General features: G+C 43.1%; 3 protein-coding genes across 4 annotated transcripts; 2 read left to right on the top strand and 1 right to left on the bottom strand.

Moving 5' to 3' along the window:
• Positions 1 to 1,504: 1,504 nt before the first annotated feature.
• LOC100119020 (cytosolic 10-formyltetrahydrofolate dehydrogenase) lies at positions 1,505 to 10,422 on the bottom strand. Of its 2 annotated transcripts, none has more exons than XM_001602821.6 (9): positions 10,049 to 10,422; positions 9,181 to 9,322; positions 8,583 to 8,817; positions 7,823 to 8,220; positions 7,142 to 7,429; positions 3,612 to 4,026; positions 3,156 to 3,544; positions 2,671 to 2,940; positions 1,505 to 2,582 (listed from the first exon to the last, which is right to left on the bottom strand). In XM_001602821.6, the coding sequence occupies exons 2-9, from the start codon at positions 9,314 to 9,316 to the stop codon at positions 2,005 to 2,007; spliced, it is 2,709 nt and encodes a 902-aa protein (XP_001602871.1). In that variant the 5' UTR covers positions 9,317 to 9,322; positions 10,049 to 10,422; the 3' UTR covers positions 1,505 to 2,004. The 2 variants fall into 2 exon arrangements, with proteins under 2 accessions (XP_001602871.1, XP_031777021.1); XM_031921161.2 differs by lacking the exon at positions 10,049 to 10,422 and adding an exon at positions 9,920 to 9,940.
• On the top strand, positions 4,543 to 7,049 carry LOC100678772. The gene is made up of 3 exons (XM_003423836.5): positions 4,543 to 4,959; positions 5,506 to 5,580; positions 5,667 to 7,049. Exons 1-3 carry the CDS (start codon positions 4,908 to 4,910, stop codon positions 6,320 to 6,322), a joined length of 783 nt encoding a protein of 260 aa, XP_003423884.1. The 5' UTR covers positions 4,543 to 4,907; the 3' UTR covers positions 6,323 to 7,049.
• Positions 10,423 to 11,290: 868 nt separating the features above from the next.
• On the top strand, positions 11,291 to 15,145 carry LOC100118983 (vanin-like protein 2). The gene is made up of 7 exons (XM_031921163.1): positions 11,291 to 11,527; positions 13,047 to 13,112; positions 13,193 to 13,330; positions 13,401 to 13,565; positions 13,631 to 14,102; positions 14,202 to 14,559; positions 14,642 to 15,145. Exons 2-7 carry the CDS (start codon positions 13,053 to 13,055, stop codon positions 15,048 to 15,050), a joined length of 1,602 nt encoding a protein of 533 aa, XP_031777023.1. The 5' UTR covers positions 11,291 to 11,527; positions 13,047 to 13,052; the 3' UTR covers positions 15,051 to 15,145.
• Positions 15,146 to 15,633: the final 488 nt, after the last annotated feature.

Raw genomic sequence — 15,633 nt, 5'->3', positions numbered from 1 at the left:
ATGCTGCAGGGGTGATTTTCTAGTGGTTCTGCGATCGTTATTATTGTAACGAAGAAGTGAGCTAAATTTTACTATAGACAATATGGAATGAATCGATGATTCGAATATGAAAATGTTGTAGGATGAGAGCCATACGCGCGCGAAACGGATTGTTTACGAGCTGAAGACGAAAGAGTCGAGAGTATGAATACAAGAGGCAGAACACGTGCGAACATCACCATGTGTGTGCGAAACGGCGCAGGAATGAATGATCGCGCGTTGCATATAGTACTCACTGTATGTATACTCTTCTGTTTTGAAGATTTCCTTTAATATTATAAAAAAAAAAGAATCATTCAAATTCAAATTTCAAATAGAAGAACAATAACAGACTCGGTACATACAACACGAAAACATCCAAACTGCAGCTATACTGTCTCGTTCCATCAGGCCCCGGTGTCTCCCCAATACACCTCGTATTTCTCGATGATACAGTGCAAGCATGTATACATATACATATACGAACGTCGAAGGGGTCAAAGGACAGTGCCCGAAAGCGGCGTACGTATGGTACATGCATATACGTGCGACGCGCCTCTATGCCAGGGCCAACCGCCGGTGAGATTTGCATTTCCACGCCGCCGTTGTGACGATAAATATGCTAAGTCGTCACAGTAGAGCTGCGCGTATAGGTTTGAATACATATGTATGCCGCGTGTGTGTATGAAAAGAATTTGTTTTCCTCGTACCAGCAGTAGTTGGCTACGTATATACGATTTTATTAAAGTTAGCGCGATAGATATAATGATTGATTATCGATACAAAATGAGAATCTTTGATGGGTGTGTGCTGTGGGAACATTAAATGGAAAAGTGAACGAGTTGAACTCGGTGAAAAGTACATATACGAGGAGCTATGCAGAATCGACTGTCGGTGTACACTACAGCATCTGGGCTGATGATGATGCTCTCTCTCTCTCTCTCTCTCTCTCTCTCTCTCTCTCGTTATTGCATCAAGTTCTGTGCAGCCAAGTGGCACACGTGCTTTAGATGTTTCAACTTTAATTTTGCGAATGCAGAAACAAGTTTTATTATATTTATATTTTCTTAAACGATTTTAATATCTATTGTGTTAAAAAAACATACATAGTATATTATATTGAATATTGATCGTACAAAAAAGTGTTTGAAGTGTCTTAATACAAATCATTGTGTCTATATTATATTACTATCAATATGCGATATTGAGTTAAGTTGTTTTTTAATGGTATGCTGTGCGTATTTTACTGTAAAATAAGCTACAATTTTCTAGGTTTAATGCGAAGTTTACGTTCAGCTGAGAATTTGTAAACCGCTATCAACGCTTTCGATAAAGTAGCTGAACGATTAAAATTTGCACATCCGGTCTTTCACAGACCAGCAAACTAAATGAGGACATTAATGGAGTCTTTATTAATCTTGAAGTGCGTTGCATAACAGTTTCTAGTTTCTAATAAAATATAATAATATATCCATAATAATTTTGCTTTATTATTAATAGAATTTTTCAGATCTTTATTTAATACGCTTTTACACTTTTAATATGGTAACGAAAATAATATGAATGAGTTCTCAACCAATTATCTATGATAACGTATAGATGAGATTTCGGTATAAACAACCGACCTATATTTCACATTTTTATATAAAAATTGACCGCTTTTCCTGCTGTATGTTTAATGAATATAGTACACGTGAATTTCAGCAACATACGAATTAACTACACGAACACTGAGGCATATATACAATACATAGAATGAAGAAATCCTATCTTCACCTTCTTTTACGATGATTTCGACTCTATTTTATGCCCGATTCTCCGCACATTTATAACATAATGATTGTAAGGTAAAATTTATTAATATAAAAATATACATTCCAATCAACTATTCAATAGCTGCCAGAACTTTTTTAAAAATATTAAATCCCACCAACAGACCGCTTTCCTCGAATAAATCTATCATCACGTTGTAAAACCCAATATCGTTCAGTACTCGATAGTGATAGTCTTGGTCTTCAGATACTCGTTAAGCGCCTCCTGTCCCAGATCCTTTCCGAATCCAGACCTCTTGAACCCTCCAAACGGCGCAGCCACGTCGGTCTTATTGTAAGTGTTAACGAACACCGTACCGGCGTCGATCTTCTCCGCGAACCTCAACGCTCGGCTGATGTCCTTGGTCAGAACTCCAGAAGCAAGTCCGTACTCGGTCGCGTTAGCCCTGGCGATTACCTTGTCCAGGTCGTTGGAGCTGAAGCTCGAGACGATCATGATGGGTCCGAAGGACTCCTCGGTCGCTAGGAAGCCGCCGTCGCGAACGTCGGCGAAGATCGTGGGCTCGAAGTAGAAACCGGGCCTGTCGAGTCTGCGGCCACCGTACACCAGACGCGCGCCTTCCTTCACTCCCTTCTCGACGAATTCCAGGAGTTTGTCGAGGTGGGCCTTGTGGTTCTGGGGTCCGTGGGAGGTGCCACGGTTCAAGGGGTCGCCGATCGCGATCTTCTTCGTCTCGGCGACCACGCGATCCAGGAACTCGTCGAGGATGCGCTCTTCCACGAAGATTCGACCTGTGTGAGAATGAGCGATTGATTAAGAGAGCTAATTTCAATCGGAGTCAGGTGTATATCGGTGATCGGTAGGGGAAGGGACTCTCACCGGCAGCAATGCAGTTCTCTCCTTTATTGAAGAAGACACTGCTCATTGCAAGTCTGACGGCTTGTTGCATGTCGGCGTCTTCGAATATCACCAGTGGACTCTTTCCGCCGAGTTCGAGCGAGACTTTCTTCAGATTACTGTCGGCGCACGATCGCATTATCATCTGGCCGATTTCCGTCGATCCTGTGAATCCGAGCTTTCTCACGAGGTGGTGATTGACGATGGCGTTCCCGGTGATCGAACCGCTTCCGGGAACGATGTTTATCACACCTGCAAAGGAATAACATTGTTTTTCAGCGATAATGATTACACAGACTATAATTAATTTTTTATCGGTTTAATCAACTCGAGCTATATATAAATCAGCCTCGAGTAATGTGGAACGAAGAGACAGTGGACAGGCTTCCACGTAATAATAATAAACAAGTTATGCTTCTATGCCTGCATGATAAAGCAGCCAATTTATCCAGTATATAGTACGATACCTGGTGGAATGCCGGCCTTGGCGGACAGCTCGGCAAACTTGAGCGCCGTCAGTGCTGAGGTCTGAGCAGGTTTCATGACAACAGTGTTTCCAGCCGCCAGACAAGCAGCCATCTTCCAGGAGAGCATCATCAGCGGGTAGTTCCAGGGCGTGACAAGGCCGCAGACTCCGATCGGTTCCTTCCGCGTCATCGTCAGGTTCCGATTCGGCCGGGCGTGAGAGATCGGTACGGTAGCCCCTTGAATCTTGTCGCACCAGCCGGCGAAGTAGCGCCATGTCTCGATCGACATGCCCACGTGGGTTTTCAAGGCCAGGGTGTACACCGCGCCGGAGTCGAGACTCTCCAGGGTGGCTAGCTCCTCCTTGTGCTGCTCCATCAGGTCGGCTAGCCTGGAGACAAGAAAGATCGTTGTTAAAAATCGGCGTAAAAATACATCTTGCCCAATTAGAAACTCACTTGAAAAGCAGAGCGCCTCGTTCTCTCGCGCTGATCTTGCTCCACTCTCCCTCCTCGAAAGCCTTCTTGGCCGCCTTGACCGCCTCGTCGACATCCTCGATCGAGGCGCTTTCCACCGAGCAGATGACGCTCTCGTCGTGCGGGTTAACCGAGACGATCGGCTTTCCACGACCGTTGACGAACTTGCCGTTGACGAACAGCTGTCTCGGGAAGCTCAGGTCCATGTTGTTCGCTTGGAGCACGACCGCCTCGTAGGCGATGTTCTGGCTGGCGCTTGCTCCGCGTTTGGCCAGTATCGCCGAGTTTACCAGTTCCATGAAAACCGGCGCCATGAACACGTCGGTGTTCTGCAAGTGAATGTCCAGGCTGTCCTTCATCTCCTCGACCAGACGGACGACGTCCATGCTGCCGGCACCTGTGGATTGTTATATCGATTCGATTTTGTTGATTTTGTAAAAATCTATATGTACAGAAAAGTAATGCGAGTAAAAAATGTGCCACAGTCATATTTCTCAGTTTTACGAGAATACCTCTATAGGAAGTTAAGTGCATCTCGTATTCGCTTAAAAATTATATACCGCGCGCAGTCGTCTCAACTGGGTCACGCGTCGGAGGAGCTAATAACGACAGAAAAAAAAAAAAAAAAAAAAAATAATCACGCCGAGTTCCATTTGAGAGTGCGCGCCGGTCACGCATGAGCTTATCGCTGATTAAAAAACCTCCTAATCGTAGTCGCGCATCGTAATATATAAAAGTCTACAGCCGAAAGAAGTTCAAGTTCGTTAACCTCCCACCTGCGCGATAATTTCACGAGCGCGATTCACGAAATCGGCCGATATAACCAAGCCCCCCCGCGATTCGCGTCACACGCAGACATCCTCATACATATACAGAACGTCGAGCTCATTAACGAACTCGCGCATGTATTACTAGTCCGAGCTTACGTGTGTGTATACACTCGCTATGTACACGATACGCCGAGAAAACACCGTCAGATAAGCGGGAAGCCCGCTATCTCCCTGTCGAAAAACTCAATTTTTTTTTACACCAGCCGCGCGTTGTTACATCGTCTCTTATACGCGAGAGAAGATTCCGTAACGCTGCTCGTCCGTACGTAGACGAGGAATAATACAAGTATAATGCGGTAAGCGAACGACAGGGGGGCTCGGCTTTCTTTCGAGCAACGCGACGAGTCAGTCAGTCGTGCGCCGACCTTCCGAGGGTGTGTACGTGTCGAAGAATCGTTTCCTATGACACACGCATAGGTGCGCGAACGATTGTTTTGTTGTTGACGGGATGAGGATGGTTGATAAATTGGGGGCGTTGGTCCAGTTGCTCTTCGAAGACGGTGAGTTTTTTTTTTTGAAATAGTTTTGGTACGGCTTGCGTAACTATGTATTATATGGACTGTGTGGTTTTATCGGTGGAGGTACGGAGATAATCCAGAGGATTTATCGCGTTTTTTTTTTTGGCCTAGACTCCAGTGAAATTGGACGATTGTGAAGTCAGTTAGGTCGTTGGTCTCACGCGGTAAAGCGTGCTGTTTTGTGGTTTTCCAGTGAAATGTGCAAGTATACGTGGAGTATATATTGTTTTGGGCGTTATGAATAAATTATAAATTAGCGTGATCTGATGGAAATAATTTCATCATAATTTTCTTTCTATACTAATGATTCGTGTGATTTACCGATGTGTTTTCGGCTGTATAATCATGAATTTTAATGACCTACATATGAATATTCAGAAATCTTACTTTTTCCCTGAAAGTTTCTGTTGCTCGTGTATAACGTCACAGACGGGCCCCCCTATTCATGCTTGGAAATTTCGATAGATAGATGTATAATTTGCTGTTGTACTGTTCAGTGGCATAAATAACTTGTTTCGTTTTTCGCAGATGAAAACTTGCTAGGAGAAGCCGAGGCCGAGTGCGAGAATTGGTTTCTTTCGGAAGGACTGACGTTCAATGATGGTAAATAATCACGAATTCACGATAATCCTTGCTTGATTCGACATCGCAAATTCATTCCTATCTTATACGAACACGCAATCTAATAGTGATTCTAGAAACGGAGCTTCCCGTCATCGATCTCCCAACGCTCGACGACTATCTACCGATCGACCAAAGCTGGTCATCCGATTCCCTGGAAACCGCGATCGCCGACAACGACGACGCTAACATCAACAAGTCATCGAGCGACGCGCCACTAGCTGGACGAAGAAAACGACGACCCAAGGCCGGTCTGACCTTGAAGAAGAAAGTCCACGCGGCGAAACAAGCCCGTAACCGCGGCGAAGCCTACAACACGTTCTCCGGTCGTTTGGTACCGGCTCGTACTCTGCGTCAACCCTGTACAGCGCTCTGTCGCCTCCAGTGCAGCGCGAGATTCTCCCCTCAAGAGCGAAAGTCCCTGTTCCAGGAGTTTTGGAGCATAGCCGATCACAAGGGCCAGTGGGAGTTCATCGCGAAGAATCTCGACATACTGCCCAAGGGCACGTGCACCAGTGACAAGGGCGACGAGTCGAGGAGATCGGCGAGTAGGAGGTATTACTTCTGGGTGGGCCAGGACAAGAGACAGGTCTGCAAGACCTATTTTTTGAACACGCTCGCGATATCCAACGCGTGGATCGGCACTGTGTGCAAGAAACTGGCGGATCACGGCTGTGTTAACGAGGATGGCAGGGGCAGGATCGGTAACAGGAAGAAGGCGTGAGTGCTGGTTTTTGCTTTTTAAGGATTTTGTTTGATACAGGACGCTTGTTTGGACGATGATTATCGAGATGTGTGTTGTTCGAGATTTCGTTTTAACACTCGTTATTTAAGCTGTTTTGTTAATAGTTAATGCCTAAATGCTTGTTCATTGAAATATTGCAACGACTATAAGTCTTGATGGTTGTAACTTCATTTTATGTCTCGTCCATCGGAAGATTTTCGATGTAATAAGTGTGGATCGAGTATGGAAGAATGAAAGTCGTGAAAATCGACGGTACTAATATAACGTCTGAAAACGAGAGAGAAAAAATTTGGAACAAAAAACTGTGCGTCCACGCATACACTAGCTATCGTAAAATGAAGTTCTGTAAATATTTATGTGAGCCTGCTTCATTGTAAAAACTGGCAAGACGTGCGAAAAACATGATGAAAATTCACAGTGGTTTGCAGAAATATGAATATAAAACATCATCTCTCAGAACCAACAACCGAACAAATCTTTCAATAGAACTTGAATATAGTTTGAACAGTTTTTTTTTTTCAAGTTAACAATTGATGAATTATCATAAATGTATGTTCTTATTTATACAAGTTGCATGTATTTTGTGAAAGATTAAATGTAACCTTGCAAAGTTTGGCAATTTTCCAATTATCGCAACCGATATATCGGTATAGGTTCACATAAAAAAAATCATTCAAGAAATAAATCATCGATATAAAAGTGAAAATTCTTCGTTAGAACAATACTTTTATCTATATCCTGTTTCCATTATTTCCCGGAATTAGCCCAACAGATAAAAGCAAAAACGCGAAAACTCACCACAAGCGAAGAAATCGGTATCGTCGTCGATATCCCGGCGCAGTATGCTTTGCCAGATTTTACGGATGGTCTCGACAGCTTGTCGCTCCTCCTCCGTGAACTCGAGACAGGTGCCGTTGCTCTGAGCCTGGCCGTACTTGCTTGCGCTTATCGTACGCGTACCGATTTTCAGAACCTCGACGTTCAGCCAGTTTCCGTCCTCTGCCTGCATCAGCAGACCCGTCTCGTGAACCACAGCTGGCCGGCCGTCGATGTCCACTGCTGTTCCCGAGGGTATTGTCTCGTTTCCTGCAAATGAGATATTTATTTAGTCAGGAGAATTATAGTTAGAAAGTTAAATTTTATTGAATTGTTTTACGTCAAAACGTTCAACTATTTATTTCAGAGGAATGCAACTTATAGCGTTCAGATTATCATATCATAAGGACGCATTATTAAAACAGCAAGCCAAGTACATATGCGGCAAAAGATTCAACTAGGGTAAGAGCTTCAGTGGGCTATCCTCTTGCACAAACTCTACGAGTAATTCTTCTACTGCCCAAAAGTGCTCGGCCATTATTTAAAATTTATGTTACAAATATGTTAGGATTCGTTTAAAAATCAAGAAAAAATTTCAATAATTTCAATCGACCTTTTCAGACTCGAATTATGAATATTCAAAAAATCTCCCCCTCGGCTGACCTTTCCACAAACTGCTGCCGTACAACCTCGCCTCCTCGCCGTCGATAAGCGTCCAAGCACCTGGTGTCGAGTCCAAAGCCCTGATAAAATCGTGCGCCTGCTTGGCACTTTTTCCCTTCCAGTCGAGCCTCTGCAGTTCCTTTTTGTTCAGCATAGCGTCGTAGGTCGCGCCTTCCTCGGTCTGAGGTACGCACGGCGCTGTACCCTTAGCCACGAGGTTCACTGCCTCGGCCATCGCCTTGATACCCTCCGGGTACATGAACCCGTTGTACAGACTGTCCAGAGTATCGTTGGGCTTCACGGGACAGCTGCGTTGGAGGAGGATCGGTCCGGTGTCCAGGCCGTCGTCAGCCCAGAAGACCGAGAAACCGGCCACCTCGTCGCCTTCGATCAGAGTCCTGGGAATAACGAAACGCTCGTTTAGAAATAATTTGCATTGTGGTTCGGTCAAATTACACGGAACCGGTAAGTAATTGCTTCTGTACGGAAAGAAAGTGGAACGTTATGCAATGAATTTTTATTTTTCTATAACGCCTGCGTCTTGTGGTTTTACCGGTTTCGAGCTATTTGAAAATTCTCAACTTTTAAGCCAGGTTCGAAGCGCATGTAAAAATTTTTAATCCAGTCGGAGAGTGAAGGTGATCTATTTTGAAAACTCGAGCGTCTCGTATTCACGTGCTGACGCTCGCTCGTCTCCGCTTTTTAATCGATTACGTAGTTTCGTATCAGCGCTGGCTATCACTTCTAATTCGTAACGTACCAGCTGATGGCACTCGCGCCACGATGCCTTGGCAGAATCGACGGATGGTAGCAGATGCTCCGATGCTTGGGATGGTTGATCACTTCCATGGGTATGAATTGGGTGCAAAAGGGCAACACGTTCAGGTCGACCTCGATGCTCTTGTAGAGGTCGAGGACCTCCGGCAGAGGTAGACCCTTGCTGCGCCAGGCCTTGATCTTGAAGACCGGAGTGCCATCGGCCTTCGCTGTTATCGCTGCAATTTGCGCGAGTCATCCTCGTCGTTATTAGAGATCATTGACGCTTCGGTATAATATCGAGTGATGCGGAAATGCAGTTTGATAATGTGATTGAATTTAGGATAGTTAGTGTTAGGTAGCATATTAGGACTTTTAATCAGGTTGCAGATGCTGATTGATTTTTACGATTTTTCCTAAATAAACCGTTAAGTTTCATAAAAGCGAGATAACGTTAAGTAGTAACAATAAGAGCGTAAAAAATCCTTATACACTCAGTCTTTTAAAGGAAAGCTCTTATCTTTATCAGAATATTATGCAAGTTACAACATAATTGTACAATGTTATTCAAAAAGTGCAAAATCACTGCCATCGCTACTCACCCAGTGGATCCTCGCGATTGACCTTGTCCGGTATCGTGAAAACTCCGGTGACCTCGTGTCCGTCCCTTTTCAATGACTTGTAGACCTCAGCCGCGAAGTTGCTTTGGCCGATAATGGCAACCTTTAACTTCCTCATTGTCGGCTGAAAGTTTCGATTTATCGATAACGCGCGGCGCTTATAAATCTGGTTACATATCGGGGAGAATGAATGCACTTGGCTGAGCGCCGAAGATAATTGTTTGGGCGATAATGACGCTGGTTATATCGGCTATCGGATGATGCAAAATTTGCTTTCTCGCGAAGGTTTAAAATAATTTTTATTATGCATAATGTTAATAATTAACGTTGAAAAAGTACTAAGCAATTTTTACACTTTGAAACTTTTACATACATATTCTATGATTAAAACTATTGTTGACCCAACCTTGCAATTACATTGCTTCTTCAATTCGGTAAAAATATAATATGATTCTCCTTTCACTAAAGTTCCAATAAAAAATTACTTTCACTCGAAGAAGTCGATCTCGACTTGAGAGTGTATCGAAAATTATTTTGTGCAGGCACTTATTCTGCATATAGGTAAACCTGATCGATTCCGTTATTTTGAACATTCTACGAATATCACAACTAACACGCGCTGCGCTTGCAAATAATAAATATTTACTCGAAATCTCGGGAAAGCGATTATCCCAAAAACTGTCTGTCATTTCGACAAATGCAGCAAACTCTTAGTCTATACCTTTACGCCGATTCCAATATGGGATCAGCTAAATGAACCCACACCGCTTCGCTCAACTCCATATTGCCAGGGCGCATTAGACGAGTTTCTAATCCAGCGAAAATTCCAATGGACCGCAAGTAAAATTACCTTTTCACAAGACGAATCCTCGAAGCTGGAAAATCCAAAAGATCAGCTCTCTCTCTCTCCCTGTGATCGGGGCAGAATATATACTTCCGGAGCTCCGTACGATAACCCGCGCAACGTCGCACTGGAGGAGAAACTCGCGTTTGAAGTTTGAAAGGAATTTGAGCGGCGCAGTGTGTGCATCGGGGGGCCGGCGAAAGCAGCGGTTGTCGGCGTCGTCGTCGTCGCCGCCGTTGAGAGCACTCTACTATCCGTTGTATGCGTTATATGCGCATGTATATATACATGTGTGTATACAAAACGGCAGCTGAGCGTATGATCGACGGGGAGAGAAGAAACCGGCTCTTCGGGTTTACTGACACTACTAGCCTTTCTTGCCAGCCCTCCTCGAGCTTATATAATGCCGCACGAATTATCGCACTTCTCTCTTTCCCTCGTGTATGTGTGTACAATGCGTGTGACGTTTATACATACGTCCAGGAGCATAGATGGACATCGACACACGCAGACGATCGGCTACCGATTTGATGCGGCGATCGGTATACTTACGCTCACGCGCGTGTGTGTGTGTGTGTGCGTCGAAACGATTTTTTGTTTTGGCGAGAATTGATGTATTCAGAATTGTGCTCTACTTTGTATATGAAAGTGCACGCGGAATCTGGAGAAATTGATGGATGGGATGTATTATGCGAGAGGGAACGTTCTATATTTGTATACCGATGTTACGCTATTGCGCTGTACGCGAGTTGCCGATTGATATTACATAGCTTCGAGGAATTTCATTCCGTGCTTTGTTTATAACTGCGAATAGCTGAATGAAAACTTGGCGCCGATTTATTTTACAAACGCGTTACCGGTCAATTTCATATAGAAGTCGTTCACAGATCGAGGAAAGTTTTGGATGGACCTTTTGACTAAACATCTCATCTTAATTAGTTAAATTAGTAGATATGATAAATCCCTAAAAGTACAGGAATACAGCTACAAGAAAATAAGTGTGATTCATGTTGCTGCTGCTTTGCAATATTTCACCATTAGTACAATTATCCTATGTACATGAAGTAAGATAAATTAGCATTCTTCATAGCACACGTTTCAGCACTCATTATTTTTACGTACAAAACTTAACGATCCCGACAGCGGTATATTCAGGTGCAGTATTGTCTCTGACTCATTCAAACAGTGAAATAAGTTTCAATTCGAAACACATAATCTGCACCTACCAAAGTCAAACATCAGGTAGGCATACAGGCGTATAGGTATCTTTCCTATCCTCAAACCAAAGCACCAACCTCCACGTTTATATTCGTCAGAGTCACTCGTACTGTTTGTTCAGTCCCTCTCTATCATCTAACGGTGTGCGCGGGGTATCACCTGCACGCGCCGCACGAATTTTTATCATCGAGTTTGCACGACGTCGACGAGAGCTTTGGCGTCAGTTTGTTTCGCGATTTCGTCTCGATCTTATCGATTTTCCTGACAGTAAGTGCAGATCGGCAGCTCTTTTCTCGCCAATCCTAACCGATTTTTTCGGACTACATTTTTTCTCGAGGTCGACTTTGCAAATAATTATTCCGATCGCGCGATCTGATACACTCCGTGTATTATGCAGACTAGACGCTTCTGTTGGGATTCGCAAGTCATTGCAGCGGAAGATGCGCTTTGAAATAGATAAGAATTGTCGTGGGAGTGTTAATGGACGCATGGAGGGATTTGCTTTGCTAAATGAATTGTACACTTTTGCATCATCCATTATAGCCGTACTCTTCGTCAAAATATCATAGACTCTATATCTGCATTATGCAGACTCGTAAGTATTCTCAGAATCGACTGCGTTTCTTGTCCTCTTTATAATCGAGAATTTTCGTAAACAAACATATACACAACCTGATGCAAGTCCGCGTAAGCAAAAGCATATTCATTCGCGCGCATGTAAAATCCCCAGAGAACGAGGATGTTCAGATGCAAGTAATAGCCAATGGACATTAGTAGAAGGGAAAATCATCCGATCCGCCGCTAACCGGCTCGAGAGACTTTTTATCTAAAACGACGATGTCTGACCCCGCGATAACCGCATCCAGGCGTACGCCTCGTGCTTGCATCTTCCGTTTCGTTCCGGTGCGGAGAAAAATTCGCGTCGCGTCCAATCATCAAAGGCGATAACTTATAGGCGCGAAACTGTGCGGATATATTATACGTATGCGTTCGATCTTGCGACTTTGTTTTGTGCGTATACGTCAGAGCCGCACGCGAACGCCGTATTTAGTTATGCGATTAATTAAGCTCGAGAAGAGCGGGAACGAGAGTTTGTTGTGACGCGTTGAGATTGCGGTATACGTCATATACGGTTAATACGCGTGGTCTAGCTATTTTACGTCTGTTAATAAAGTCGAGTTATGATAAATTTGACGTACTTTTTTTTATGAAAAAAAAAAAAATAATAATAATAATAATAATAATTAACAAAAAATGGTATTTTACTTTGATTTTATGAGCGCTCGTATCGCACGCCTCATACATGCCTTTCGTCCCTACGGTATAAGTAACTTTTTAATGCGTGTTTCTGACTCTAATACACGCAACAAAAATATTTTTACGGAATAATTTTAACTATATCGATTTCAAAAAGCGACTACAACTTATTAATTGTTAAATAATATTGATGTATTTATTACCTGTATCATTCATTCACAAATTGATTATAAAATATATTATGTAATAATAACTTGTACAAAGTCATCACTACTTGACCTGTATTACAAAGAACAACCACTTAGATAAGTAATAATATGTACATTCAAATTATGTTCGACGACTGTTTCACGTTTAATCGCTCACAAGGAAAATATAGTCGTGTCGCATTCTTGCGTAATTTTTCTCAAAACTTAATTTCGTTATTTAGAGGGTACTACAAAATGAGCAATGAACACTCATATCTGCCAAACTAAGTTAAGAAAACAAAAACGTTAAAGAATAATAACATACATTGTTCTGTTGACAGATACCTATGATAATGCAAGATTTATTACCTGGTATATTGCTGCTTTTTGCGCTTTTTATAATACACGTAAGTTGGTCAGTTTTGGATTACCTCTATTGTTATTGAAAAATTCTTCGTTGATAAACAAGAATCATTTCACACAAAAGTCATCGACTTCCTCATCCCCGAGTTACATCGGCGCAGTTGTGGAGTATCGTCCGGTGACGGAAGGCGAGGATGGTCGAAAGGTGGCCGAACTGAATGCCGCACACGTTAAGAGGATCGTCAAAAAAGCTTCCGAATACGTGAGCTTATACATTTAGCTAGATGACACGAGCCGATAACAAAAAATAAATGAATTTTACTTTGCTTCAGAATGTAGATATTATAGTGTTCCCTGAAATCGGTTTGACCAGTCTTCCGGAGAATCGAAGCTGGACTATTGACAAAATCAGAGCCCACCATCGTTTCGCCGCCTCGTACATACCGGAACCAGAAGAAAACGTCGTTCTTTGTCATTCGAGCGATCGGTACTCCAAGGTAAAAGTTTTCATCGCAATAATTATTTTGCGACCATAAGAACTAATCCAAAACTCATTCCGCAGTCCCTAAAAAGCGTCTCCTGCACAGCCAAAGAGCAGAGAATCTACGTCGTAGTGAACCACCACGAGAGGGTCGATTGCGACCCCGATTCAGCCGACTGCGCTTCCGACGACGCTTTCCTACTCTACAACACCAACGTCGTCTTCGATCGCGAAGGTCGTCTGATCGCTCGTTACCGCAAGTACAACCTGTTCAGCGAACCGGGCGTCAACATAACGAAGCGACCGGAAATTTCGATCTTCCACACGGACTTTGGGGTGAAGTTCGGTCAGATCATCTGCAACGATATTCTCTATGTTAACCCAGCGCGACAACTGCTACACCAGTACAACGTTACGGACGTCGTTTATTCGGCCGAGTGGTTCTCCGAACTTCCGTTTCTCACGTCTGTGCAGACGCACTCGGCCTGGGCTTTCGACAACGATGTCAACCTGCTCAGTTCTGGGTTCAACGAGCCGGCTATTACCAATGGGGGTGAGTTTGAAGATATAGTGCAATGAATTAAACATATATCTCATTATATATAAGCGGCGATATGATGTACGGAAAATCTGTCGAACGTTTAATTTTCAGGCAGTGGAATCTACTTGGGAAAGGATGGCATAGTCAAGTCCACAATCCCAAACGAGTCTGCGAACTTACTCGTCGTGGCAGAAATTCCGAAGATCGTTAACGGCCGTCGACAGCGGCTTGTTAACCCGGCTCCTCCGAAAGTTTACAGGTTTTCTCAAGCCGAAGTTCCCACGACGTGGGATACCACGGAACATTTCATGTACAAGGACGACTTTAGCGTTTACACCACGGAAATCGTCGATCCGAAACTCGGATCATACAGCAAAAAGCTCTGCAATCGTGGACTTTGTTGTGACTTTGAGCTTGAGATGGATTTCGATAAAAACGTCGCTCGAGGAACTGGAGTGGATTATTATAGGTATGTTGACGTTGCAAAATATATTTACAAAAATACGCAGACACACAATAATTATGTAGAAATTGTTTTAAAAAATTTGCAGATACAGAATAGGCGTTTTCAACGGCACGAGACTGTTCGCCGGTCTGTTCACGGTTGGAATCGAAGTGTGCGGCTTATTCTTCTGTAGCGACGACACCCTCGCAAGCTGTGGTAGTCGGTTTACCGGCAACAGTCGCATCGTTCAACCGACGACTTTCCGTTCAGTCGCCATCGAAAGAGAGATCGACCAGAATAAGCAAAAATTTTATCTGCCCATGACATTGACGCCGAGCTTGGTATCGATACGTGCTTCCAAAATTTCGTTCGAAACTTCTCCTAGTAGTAGAGATGAAACGTCGAAAAATTTGAAAATGAAACTGAAGAAGCCCGAAACGAATCTTATGACCTTTGCCATCTACGGCAGAGATTTGGCGAAGGATGGATCCGAATTGACCCGATCTTCTGAATAATGGAATAATGTTATATTGATTATCTACTTATTGAAAGACTTACACATTAAATACAAGATTATAGATAATAAATTTACCTTATGAAACTAGCAATACTCACTCAATTCGCTAAATTTTATTTTTTATAAATTTTGTAAAAGTTTTGCCTTACACAAACATCTTCAACTTTTTCAATAATAATTAATCCAATTGTTGCATGCGAACCACGAAGAAATTATTAAAGTAAAAGTAATAACCCTTGAGCAATATCGATCGTGATACAGTCGTTACGCTCGTTGGGCTTTTATTGGTTGAGATTGTTTATCCGCAAAGTAATTTTGTATTTCAATCAACGTTTTCCCTTCGGTCTCAGGCACTATAAGATAAAACGTCACAAGTGCGATGATACAGTTAATACCAAAAAACAAGAAAACTCCTTGTATTGTCATGGCATCGACCATGTATAGAAATACTTTATGCAACACCGCTTATAGTACAATTTCAGATAGTATTCCGCATATCCCCACGCCTACGTCTCGAAATCCGTTTGGCAATAATTCGCTGGTCAGCATATACGAAACCTTATCCGATACCCATCGAAAGT

Source organism: Nasonia vitripennis, chromosome 1, assembly GCF_009193385.2.
Source record: "Nasonia vitripennis strain AsymCx chromosome 1, Nvit_psr_1.1, whole genome shotgun sequence".
In the NCBI taxonomy this organism is placed as follows: Eukaryota; Metazoa; Arthropoda; class Insecta; order Hymenoptera; family Pteromalidae; genus Nasonia; species Nasonia vitripennis.
Note: the sequence above shows the minus strand (reverse complement) of the source record. Positions and strands in the feature narration are given on the sequence as shown.